This window comes from Bufo gargarizans, chromosome 1 (assembly GCF_014858855.1).
Source record: "Bufo gargarizans isolate SCDJY-AF-19 chromosome 1, ASM1485885v1, whole genome shotgun sequence".
Lineage (NCBI taxonomy): Eukaryota > Metazoa > Chordata > Amphibia > Anura > Bufonidae > Bufo > Bufo gargarizans.
In genome coordinates, this window is record NC_058080.1 from 313,551,035 (window position 1) to 313,563,944 (window position 12,910).

A 12,910-nucleotide genomic window follows, 5' to 3' on the forward strand; every position below is an offset into this window, starting at 1 on the left:
TTCTAAATGAACTTTAGAAAAGGTATTGGACATTTTATGACATATGTGAGTCCCCATATGGAGAAAGGGTTTCGCTGACCATGGCCACCTTATCAAAGTGTACAATGGATAGAGAGGTGACTCTCTAATTCAATTGCTAAGTTAGTTTGGATCAGCAGCCGTTCAAAATTCTTTGAAAACAATTCAACTGCACAGTCAGTTTTTTCTGTACAATTGGATAACACAATTATAGTACTAAAAACAATAATTATAGATATATACATTTTAGCTTTATATGGACATCCTTCTCTTACCTTTAAACACAGCCTCGGTATATGGATGATAATCATCCAAGTGTAGATCAGATCTTCTCTGCATGTCTCCAGGCCCCCTCTGCCCAGGGAATCCCTGTGTTGTCACTGAGATCAGGGAGTTCCCTAGATACCACCTGAATGAGGAAGCAGCACTTTTGCATCAGGAATACAGTCCATGTGTGCTCTTTGCAACAGATTATTCCTGTTCCCCATCACAGTGCCGGGTCAGACTTACCAGTGTGACAGCTTGAACTTATCTATCTAGTGTATCTTTCTATCTATAGTTGAAGTCATAAGCTTACATACACCTTAGCCATATTCATTAAAGGGGTTATCCAAGTTTGAATAATGCCCTATAGCATGCCCTGCCCTGCGACCCTGCACATATTTACCTGGTCCCTGACGCCTAGTTTCCTCTAGGATTACTCCATGGCAGTGGATGCAGCTCTCCTGCCGACAGAAATCAACATCGGTCGACAGCAGGAAAGGGGGGTGCAACCAATAGCAGGCCAGGACGGTGACCAGCCCCCTTGAGTCACGTGTGACATAACATGTAACACAAGGGGGCTGGTCACCGCCGTGGCCTGCTATTGGCTGCAACCTACCCCCCCAGCATCGGGGACTTGGTCAGTATGTGCAGGGCCGGGCATCCTAGAGGGGGTTATTCAAACTTGGATAAACCCTTTTAAAGCCGAATTTCTCACAATTCCTGACATTTAATCCTAGTACACATTTCCTCTCTTAGGTCAGTTAGAATCACTGCTATATTTTAAGGATGTGAAAGGTTGTGGTCAGGGCCAGAAAAATAAAATTGAGTTTTAATGAATATTGCTAAGGTAAATGTAAACTTATGACTTCAGCTCTGATATCCACCCATCCCTTATAAAAGAGTGCATTAATTAGAGGATAGAACAGAGGAATCCCTGTGGTAGCCAAGTAATAATAAAAACAGCGGAGTACTGTGTTATCTTTGTCAAATGAAGACAGCTAAATAAGACATTTCAATACTGTTTTAGTCAACATGATTTGTGTTATATATAGAGTTATTTTTATATTAAATAATTCCCATACAAGGTATAATGCCAATATCTGCAATGGAGAGCAAAATAAAAAGCATGTATGAGATTTTTTTAGGGGAGGTGTTTCTGGGGCTACATCATGTAAAACAAGTTGGCCGGCCACTCCCAAGGCTTCCTCCTCTCTTCTCCGACTTCATCTTGCGCCCGCCTATGAAGTACATTCTTTTTTGTAGGATATTGCCTCAGCGCTATGTTCTGCACAGGCGCTGTGCCGTACCCTTGTGAAGATCGCCAGAAGCGGAGCGGCTTATTCCCAGGCAGTACTCAAGATTTTGAGATGATTTGCTGTGATGTCAGGGAACAGGGGAGGAAGCCTTGGGAGGTTAGGGGAGGAGCAGAGTAGTGGGCTTGGACACTTTAAAAGGCCAACCCTCCCAGCACTTGGGAGACATTTTTTCAGCAGAATAAAAGTGATTTTCCTGGACATTGAATAAATAGCCAAATTATACACAGGTATGTCTGGAATGCTTTTGCAAACTTCTGAGGAGCAATGTTGTTAGGTATATTAGTGAAAATGAGTGACACACTCCAATAAACCATACGATGAGAACGGTATCATTAGGTCTGGTTTTTGAATAAGAATTTCTGGCCAGCTTGTGCCCATCATCCGTGAAGCAGTCGGATAACATATTACTGACACACAGTGATCTATGGCACACGTCATTAAGGATTGTGTCTCTTTTGTTACAATTCAGGTATCTTCTTCATCTTCACTAACTCCCATGTCATTATCTGTACTTCGGAGTTCCCTTTTACTTTTCACATACTCCAGTTTTATATTTTCCAGTTCAACAAGTGCTGCTTTGAATTTTTCCATATGTGCAGCACGACGATTTCTCACCAGCTTCATTGGGAAAGGATTCATTTCATAAAATGCAATATTCATTAATTTCCTGAGAAGACAAAGTACAGAACACCCAACAGTGTGTTTGATAAAAGTAGTTACAGTAAAGATCATCTTGATTGTTGTAGACTTGGCATGGTTTACACAATGAGAAAAATGTACTAAAAATTCTATATTATCCACTCTAATAAAACCATAGGAGACTCGTCTTTTGCATGCCAGTCTCAATCTCTGCCCTGCTTGCCTCAGTTGCCCCACAAAAATTAGGAGGCAAACTCAGCAGGTTTGTGCACAAGAACTAAAATCTACACAAGCAACGGATCTGGTCTACATTTCATGACATAAATTATGGCAGCTTAATCAAGAATCCCGGGGCATGGAGAGAGGTGTGGATCACCAGTACTGAAGCAATCGTTCTGCCGAGATTCAAGTGGAAGTCCCATTCTTAGTGGTAGCATAGAAGTAAGCAAATTTCAAGCCACTAATACTGCTATACTACTCTGCTTGACTAAGTGTGGGGTTTCCACTCGAAACACGTCAGTGCTCAGCAATTCTAGTTTTAAATACCCTTTTAGTACGCCCTACATATTGCTTTGGGCATGGGCATTGAATAACGTAAATAACCGCTTTGCTGGATTTCCTTGATTTCCCACTTGAAGTTGTTGGAGGTCGATATTATTTCTTTTATAAAAGAAATAATATCGACCTCCAACAACTTTAAGTGGTAAATCAAGTAAATCCTGTCATGTAACAGCAAAGCGGTTATTTACGTTATTCAATGCCCAAGCCCAAAGCAATATGTAGGGCGTACTAAAAGGGTATTTAAAACTAGAATTGCTGAGCATATTAATAATATAAAAAAAACAGTCAGAAATGCACCCTCTGTCCAAGCACTTCAAATTACATCATGAAGGAGATCCCAGCAAAATGAAATTTGTAGCAATACAATCAATAAAACAAGACTGGAGAGGAGGAGATTTCATGGCTAAGATGTCCAGACAGGAGTCCAAGAAAATCTTCGAGTTTGGATCCCTGATGCCCTTGGGTCTAAACTCGGAGATGGAAATCTTTGGTTTCCTATAGGGGAGATGGGTTAGTATACATATGGAGTCGCTGCCGGGCCGTTTAGCGGCGCACCGACTCCATCTGCATCCTCCCCCTCCCCTCTTTATTTCCTCAAAAGCCAGAAGCCCTAACAGCTTATTTATCTTTATCTGTATTTTATATACAATTTGTTTGTTGTTCCCCCTTTTTTTTTATTTTTATATAATTTTAATATATTTATGCTATAGTTATATACAATTTTAATGTATTTATGACATATCACAATGTCGGTTTTAATATATGATATATTATGGTCAAGAAGTTGATATTTTAAGTAGTATATTGATTGAGAGTGGATCAGGATCCCACTGGTGAAAAATCAATTTGGGATAATGAGATCCGGAATCCACACCACCTATTTTATTAAACCTACAATGGTATAAAAGGATACAACCAACATGTCTTCATTCAGCATTTCACACCTACTGAGGAAGGAACACAGTTCCGAAACGCGTCTAGTGTGGACAAAGACCTGGCTACTGGTGCGTTTTTTTTATAAATGTGCAAGAAAAGAACTCTCTTCAAGTATTGGAAGAAGTCCTATACCTCTTTTAAAGATCTTATCTGCTGATCACTGATAAGGTGGTCTAAATCTATGTGGATATATCTAACGTTGCCGAACAGTACTAAGCAAACTCTGCTTTAACAAACTTCCGTTAATCCGACGGGCTCAAACAACTACGAACTCAGCTGCATCAGCTTCCGCTAACCCGATGGCTCCAAGCACCTACACCATCAACCAGCGAATTGCCATCTAGCTGGTCACGTGGGACGCTGTGAGAACAGGTCGGAAGTTTGCTCCGTAAGTAAAAAGTAAGTGGAGCGCCATTGATTGAAAGCGGCGCAAGTACTACTGCTAAACGGCACCTGAGAACAGAGCTTTCGCTGTAGGAGTTTGCAGTAAGGACATCCTCTGAACCATATGGTTCCAACAAGCTGGTAAATCGGCATATAACTCTATGGACATTTGAGTGATACAATTGAATAATTCTTGCAGTTACACCCTAGTTATAAGGTCTCATTTATTTTGGAGTACTCCAGCTATTTAGGTTTTGTGCGCGAGCTCCGCACTTTATATACCTATCTAATGTATTTATGCTGATATGTCGACACTAAGTTGGTGTTTGTTTTATTAAGTGTATTAATAAATTGGTATGCAAAAATACTGTGAGCCAGCCTATACTATTATTATTTGCTCTTTTTCAGTTGGTTACTGACAGGCTGAAGCTCCAGTAGTTTGCTGGTAGAGCTTTTCTCAATATATATTAATTGCATTTTTTTTTTACGGAGTTCACCATGTGGTATAAATTATGTAATAATGGTATAGTGCAGGTTGTTTCTGATGCTGCAATACAAAATATGTGGAGGGGATTTTCTTTTTTCAATTGTTTTTATTTTTTTATTTGGAGATTTGTTGTTTTTTAACCAGTTATTAGTTCCACAAGTAGACTTTGTTACGTCATTGCTTCTATAATACACTGTACTACTTATGGTAAGCTGTGTGCAAGAGGCCTCTTATTCAGCTGATTGGTGGCAGTGCTGGGAGTGTGATTCCACTGATCAGATATTGTTGATCTATCCTAAGTAGTCATGAGCAAATGTCTGACAATTCAATTCAGGTCGGATGCATTTTTTTCAAAATTTGGGTTAAATTTTGATACTATAGCATTGATTTGCTTATCTTTTAGGTCTCATGCACATGACCATTGTTTTCGTCCGCATCCAAGCCGCAGTTTTTGCAGCTCGGATGCCGACCTATTCACTTCAATGGGGACGCAAAAGATGCGGACAGCACTCTATTGCTCCGTTCCGTGGCCCCGCAAAAAAAATATAACATGTCCTATTCTTGTCCATGTTGCGGACAAGAATAGGCATTTCTACAATGGGCCGTCCGTTCCGTTACGCAAATTGCGGAACGGTCGTGTGCATGTAGCCTAACCCTGAGGATAGGTCATCAGTATCAAACTCCTGGAAAACCCCTTTAAATCCCCCACCCTCTAATGATAATTAGATGCCTCTGTTTATTCTCTCTTGTGGTCCATTCACACGTCCGCAAGTGTTTTGCGGTCCGCAAATTGCTGATCCGCAAAACACGGACACCGGTCCTGTGCGTTCCGCATTTTGTGGACTGCACATGGCCGGTCCTGTGATAGAAATGCCTATCCTTGTCTGTGGCTGCGGACAAGAATAGGACATGCTCCAACTTTTTTGCGGGGCCGCAGAACGGAACTACGGATGCGGACAGCACACGGTGTGCTGACTGCATCTTTTGCGTTGAAATGAATGGGTCCGCACCCGTTCCGCAAAATTGCGGAATGGATGTTGACCAATTTATACAGATGTGTGAATTGACCCTTCGTCTATACAGCAAAGCTGACAAGTGATCTGGAGAAAAAAGGAAATGTCAGCCTATTGTGACTACTCTAGTGGCCGATGTAAAAACTTTTTCGAAAGTTTTTTTGTTGTTGATAGTAACAGCAGTACCATTTAAAATATGTTCATCATACATTTTAAGTTGTATATCATTTTTCATAATAGATTTACATTTTGTGAAGCATTTTTACTGTGTGTGAATCCAGTCTTGAGTTTTAGAATTATTTAATGCAAGGTTCATTTTAATGCTGACATGCCATTTAAGACCAGTTATGGTCATAAATGACGCATGTAACAGCTATCAAAATACTTTGATCATACTGGTGTCAAGGTTTCTGTTGCTGATTGATCCATGATGGATCCGTTTTTGGCACATCAGAAATAAATATAATGATCCCCTTAACTTCAATGGGATCCATCAGGTTTCATTCTTGTTACTAGGAAGAGGCAATGACCCCTAGCTGAACAAAACCTAACTAAAGCCAATAGAAAGCAAGAAAATCCAATTAAAGTCAATTAGAATAGAGACGTCTATTACGGTATATTTGGTCATGATAAAATAGCCTTATTTCCGGTCTCGTAAACAAAACAATGATTAGATTATAATGGGTGTTTACCTGCCATCACAAATGGTCTTGGTAAAAAATGACAGGTACTGGTAAATTTCCGTTTCATCGGTTAGTTTTAAGATCTCTTCTTCGTTGTATTTAAATATTGCAAGTGCATAACGAAAGATAACCTATTAAAGAGAGCACAGGATTATAATCTAAGGCTATGGACAACACTGCATTAACATTTTTTTTTTTTTTTTTACTATATTGCATCTATTATGTGATGAAAAAACACTTTTAGAATTGGGTTAATTAAAAATGTTCACCCATTTGTTGTCTGCATCCTATATGAGCAAGTACTTTCATCGTGGTGAGCAGGACAGAGAAATTAGAAAAAAAACAGCAGGTGGCACTATACAAATAAAGTTCATAACTCAGTGGCCATACTAAATGTTAAATTACATGCAATTACAAAAAGTATTCAGATCCAGGTGCTGGTTTGAAAAATGTAGAATATTTTTCATGGGACAATCCGTTTAAGTGCCTAAGACAGGAAAATGAGATCATGAACCCAGAAAACCACAGGAAACAGTTACTGTAGTAACTGAGATTGCATCATCCTTGCCCATTTTGTGTCTGGTATTGCAGCTAAAGTCTCAGGATGTCTGATGTCACTTCTGCCTCTTGTACAGTTCTTAGTGCTTAAGATAGCCGGCAGAAAATTCTATTACATGTCAGCTATTCAAGAATGCACTTGGTGGCAACTACAAATCTTCTTAAGTCTGAGTATTATACTGTAGTCACAGAATCTCCTCCAGACTGCTTCTTATTTCTATAAAGCAAGTTAGAGGTGATATGGGATTAAACAGGACACGGTTATCACTTGAGTGGGTTAGGCAGTGGGAGAAATAATTTCATGCATCTGCTGAAGACCAAGAACCCTGGTGCAGGGATTAGAAAAAAGAATCACCTGTCACTGGAATTCTGATTCAAACACCAAGTTCCCTTCTACTGTACTACGCTTTCAGTCCCTGCTGGACAGGAATTGTGCTGTGTGTCTACACACACGTCACTGGCCAATCAATGTCCTCAGTGGTGGCAGTGGTCAACCCATATTAAACCAGGCATACACCCTGGTAGGGTTGATCATGCTGATGAAAATGATACCCTTATTACGACTCTTCGCAGCTCCATTACTGAGAACTGCATTATCATTTATATACAAATGACTAGGGATAAGCGAATTGACTTCGGATGAAACATCCGAAGTCGATTCGCATAAAACTTAGTTTGAATACTGTACGGAGCAGGGGCTTCATACAGTATTAGTATGTATTGGCTTCAATGAGCTGAAGTTATTAATTACTAATAACTTCATAAATTGATTTCTACTATAAAAATCAATTTCCCTAACTCAGGTTCGGTTCCAAGTGGTCAATTTATGAAGTTATTACGTGAAGTCTCACGGGCCAATACAATATAATACTGTATTGAGTTCGCTCCGTACTGTATTGAAACAAAGTTTTATGTGAATCGACTTTGGATGTTTCGTCCGAAGTCGATTCGCTCATCCCTACAAATGACCTAAATGGAGCACCGAAGGGCTGGCCAGAGCACTCGGAGCACCACTCTGTTCTTTCAGCTTCAGTCCATCCCCTCTCCCTTCAGCACTAGCACATTGTTTCTCCTGCTAGGCTCCAAGCTGAATGTGTATAACAAAGTAGTGCTCTTAGGGCTCTGGCCATCCCTTCAGTGCTCCAGTTAAGTCATCTACAAATAAATAAAAATGACGTTGAGTATGCTGACATATGCTCTTTAATACAGTCTTCTGCACCCCATATGTCCTGCTGTAGTGAACTGTAAAAAATATTGTGTAAAAAATCTGTTTAATGTGTGCAGTGTGAAATGCAACATATTACAGGAGCTCAGCTAAGTTGAGATTTTTGAATGCAACTCTGCATGTGTTTTGTGTATTTCTACAGTTGTTTAACAGACATAGACTGTAAAGTTATACATCACATTAACAATGTGGCACTGTATCACAGTGTTCTTGTAATAGTCAGCCATGAGATGGGGTTGAGGGTATCCACATTCTAGAAAAACGTGTTCCTAATGATTTCAAAGCTTCATCATAATCAGAGTGCCCTCTACGAGAAGTGCCACCCATTGCGGTATCATTTTTGATGCACTGGGGAAGTCTAGGTTGGTGAAATGGTTAGGGTCACTGGCATTTTATTTTACTTGGTCAAATACATTGAGTACTATGTGCTGATTACTTTTCTAATATATAGGTGTCAGAGCTACATGATAAAATTCTGACTGCTTTCAGCGATCATTGGAGGGAGCTTATGGCTTAAAGGGGCATTCCCATCTCAGACAATGGGGGCATTTTGCTAGGATATGCTCCCATTGTCTGATAGTTGCGGGTCCCAGAGGTAGGACCCACACCTATCTCATAAACTGAGCTGGCAAAGTGAGGGAGGGCACACCGCGCATAAGCGGCCGCCCTCCATTCATTTCTAAGGGACCACCGAAAATAGCCAAACATGGCTATTTATGTCGGCCCCATTGAAGTGAATGGAAGTGGTGGCTGCGGAAGCATGGTGCGCTCCCATTCATTTCCATGGGGCTGATGGACATCGAGCCAGCGCTCGACTATTTTCGGTGTCCCTATAGAAATTAATTGAGGGTGGCTGCGCATGCGCTGTGTGCCCTCCTTCACTTTGCCGGCTCAGTTCTCAGTGTAGGTGCAGGTCCCAGAGGTGGGACCCACACCTATCAGACAACGGGGGCATAACCTAGCAATATGCCCCCATTGTCTGAGATAGGAATACCCCTTTAAAGGAATGGAAGAAAAAAACTACCATTGAAATCAGTGGGAAACTGTATACTATAAATACCTATGAAATCAGCTTCCTAAAAGGAGTGTATGCCACATTTATACAATGCTCTTTTTGTGTTTGTGCTAAAAATTAAAATAGAAAATAGACACCTACCTTTGTCCCTTCATACAAGAAGGCATCCCAGACTCTTAGGAGAATATCACTAACTAGGCTGTCAACAAATATCACAAGGAACCAGTTGAAAGTGACAAGTGACAGATCAACTCTGTACTGTTCAAAGTGTGCAGTCAAACGGGGAAGTTTTTCCGACAAGAAGTCTTTAAACACTCTCTGATCTACCTTGAAAAACAAAAAGTTATTTTATGGCATAGCAATTCATTTTCTACAGCAAACAGAATGACGTTGTAAACTATACTGTACTGTAAAGTCACGTGTATCACTCATCTCTATACCATATAGAAAGGATTACTTTACAAATACTGTAAACACCTCACACAATATGCCACTATGGGCTATATCCAAGGTAGAGATATGTTCAGAATATTTGTGTGCTAAGTATCCACGCCATATGCCCTCTCACAGTATATTTTGTGTAATGAGGCTTTATCTTGAGTCGTCATTCGCTATCAGCTCACTTAATCCACTTCATATACTGGGACTATTTTCAATATAGCCAACCTGCCAATGGTTAACTCACCATTTGATGAGCCTCTGTATTACTACACAACGTAGGCACAGTGCCTTGAAAAAGTATTTATGCCCCTTACACTTTTCCAAATTTTTTCACATTACACCTAAAAGCTTAAAGGTGTTAGCCACTTTCTGTTTCCTATTCACCAATGTGTATGTAAGATACCTATATGGCACTTATTAACCCCTTCAGGACCCTTGCATTTTTCACCTTAAAGGGGTTGTCCAGGTTCAGAGCTGAACCCGGACTTACCCTTATTTTCACCCCGGCAGCCCCCCTGAGCTTAGCATCGGAGCATCTCATGCTCCGATGTGCTCCAGTGCCCTGCGCTAGATCGCGCAGGGCACGGGCTCTTTTGTTTTTAATAACACACTGCCGGGCGGTAACTTCCGCCCAGCGGTGTGTTCGGTAACGTCACCGGCTCTGAGGGGCGGGCTTTAGCTCTGCCCTAGCCGTTTTACTGGCTAGGGCAGAGCCAAATCCCGCCCATCAGTGCCGGTGACGTTACCGGGGTTCCTGTCAGCCCCATGGAGAGCCCCGATACATCACCGGAACTCAGAAAAATGCCTTTGCCCTGTGCGATTTAGCGCAGGGCAAAGGAGAGCATCGGAGCATGAACTGCTTCGATGCTCATGTCGGGGGGGCTGCCGGGGTGAAAATGGAGGGATATCCGGGTTCAGCTCTGAACCTGGACAACCCCTTTAAGGGCCAAGCCATTTTTTGCAAATCTGACATGTGTCAACGCTTTTACTTATCCAAGCTATTCTGAGATTGTTTTCTCGTCACATATTGTACTTCGTGACAGTGGTAAATTTGAGTCAAAATATTTTATTTTTATTTATAAAAAATACCAAATTTATCAAAAATTTTGAAAAATTTGCAATTTTCTAAATTTACATTTCTCTACTTTTAAAACAGATAGTGATACCTCCTAAAATAGTTATCACTTTACATTTCCCATATATCTACTTCATGTTTGGATCATTTTGTAAATCACATTTTCTTTTTTTGGGACGTTAGAAGGCTTAGAAGTTTAGAAGCAAATCTTATTATTTTAAGGACCAGTTCAGGTCTGAAGTCACTTTGTAGGGCTTACATAATAGAAGGGGTTAATATAGCCTTTGTTGAAATTATGCACCATTTGGGTTAGGTGTTGTGTAGATTGTTTTATTTTCCCTTATAACATAGTTATAAGGGAAAATAATAGCATTCTTAATACAGAATGCTTAGTACAATAGGGCTGGAGGGGTTAAAAAAAATAATAATAATTTAACTCACCTTAATCCCCTTGTTCACACAGCCCGGATTCTGTTCTTTCTTCTTTCTTCAGGACCTGGGTAAAGGACCTTTGATGACATCACTGCGCTCATCACATGGTCCATCACATGATCCACCACCCATGGTGGTGGATCATGTGATGGATCATGTGATGAGTGCAGTGACGTCACCACAGGTCCTTTTCCTACGGCACAGCAAAGAAGAAGACAGAAGAGAAGCCGGGCTGCGCGAACAAGTGGATTAAGGTTAGTTAAATTATAATCATTTTTTTTTAACCCCTCCAGCCCTATTTTACTAAGACTTCTGTATTAAGAATGCTATTATTTTCCCTTATAACCATGTTATAAGGGAAAATAATAATGATTGGGTCTCCATCCCGATCGTCTCCTAGCAACCGTGGGTGAAAATCGCACCGCATTCACTTCTATGGGGCCTGCATTGTGTGAAAAAGTAAAGCATGCTGCGAGTTTCACGCAACGCACAAGTGATGCGTGAAAATCACCGCTCATGTGCACAGCCCCATAGAAATGAATGGGTCCAGATTCAGAGCGGGTGCAATGCGTTCACCTCACACATTGCACCTGCACAGAAATCTCGCCCGTGTTAAAGAGGCCTAAGAGATGTTGTTTGTAAACCTTCATTTTTTTAGCACGCGCGTAAAAAACGCATCAAAACACATTGCACCCTGAACAACTGAACTCAATTGCAGACAAAACTGACTGAACTTGCTTGCAAAATGGTGCGAGTTTCACTGAACGCGCCCTAAACGCATCCGGAGCCAATCCATCACGCTCATGAGGCCTAACAGAAATACGTCTATATTAGGCGTATTTCTGGTGCAGATTGCACTGCAATGGCACAGGTGGGGAAAAGGGATGGGCCGGGAGGTCCATCTCATTCATCATTTTCTACGTCTGTTTTAGGCGTAGAAAAGGTCTAAATCTACGTCAGGAAGGGAGCTGGCAGAGATTTAGAATCGGTGGTGGATCTGCTGAAGTGATGCTGCGCCGGCCTCTACATAACTTCAGTGGATCCACCGCCAGCGCAGGGCCTTATTAAGACCGGAGTCTAAAACGCTGGTCTTAATAAATGTGCCCCGTGTGTTTAAATGAAGAAGATATCATATGGAGGTGATTTGCCTGGCCACATGACCTTCCATCAAAAGACCTGGCAAACAAGGGGTATGACTTATGAAATATAGAAAATGGTGCAAAATTTCAACAAAGGCTGTATTAGAAAATGCCATTGTAAAAATACGTGGTCAACAGTAACCAGAAAGTGGCCAACCTCTTGAAATGTATTTTAGTTGAATTTTATGTGATAGACCAACGTTGTGTAGCAAGTATGTTTGACGTGAAAAGAAAATAGCTGTTTTCAAAATTTTTAATAAATAAAAATCTAGAAAGTGTGGCTTGCATTTGTATTTAGCCTCCCTGAGACAATACTTTGTAGGACCACCTTTTGCTGCAATTACAGCTGCAAGTCTTTTGGGGTATGTCTCTACCAGCTCTGCACATCTAGAGGATGAATTGTTGGCTCATACTTCTTTGTAAAATAGCTGAAGCTTAGTCAGATTGGATGGAGAGCATCTGTGAACAGCAATTCTCTAGTCTTGCCATAAATTCTCAACGGTATTTAGGTCAGGACTGTGACTGGGCCATTCTAACACATGAATATGCTTTCATCCAAACTATTTTTTCTCCAGGATTGCCCTGTATATAGCTTCATCTATCTTCTTATCAACTCTGACCAGCTTCCCTGTCCCTGCTGAAAGAAAGCATCCCCACAGCAGGGTGCTACCATCACCATATTTCATGGTGGGGATGGTTTGTTAAGGGTGATGTGCAGGGTGGT

General features: G+C 41.0%; 1 protein-coding gene across 6 annotated transcripts in view; it reads right to left on the reverse strand.

Moving 5' to 3' along the window:
• Window positions 1-1,288: 1,288 nt before the first annotated feature.
• The window catches only part of TBC1D2 (TBC1 domain family member 2), a 53,669-nt gene continuing 42,047 nt past the window's right edge, over window positions 1,289-12,910 (reverse strand). For 5 of the 6 annotated variants that reach the window (XM_044305360.1, XM_044305368.1, XM_044305340.1 and 2 more), the window contains exons 12-14: window positions 9,241-9,426; window positions 6,311-6,432; window positions 1,289-2,265 (exon numbers count right to left, since the gene is read on the reverse strand). In XM_044305360.1, coding sequence (XP_044161295.1) covers window positions 2,064-2,265; window positions 6,311-6,432; window positions 9,241-9,426 — 510 coding nt within the window. In that variant the 3' untranslated portion in view covers window positions 1,289-2,063. Of the gene's footprint in view, window positions 2,266-6,310; window positions 6,433-9,240; window positions 9,427-12,910 lie in introns of those variants that run through there. The other variant, XM_044305377.1, reaches the window with a different exon arrangement.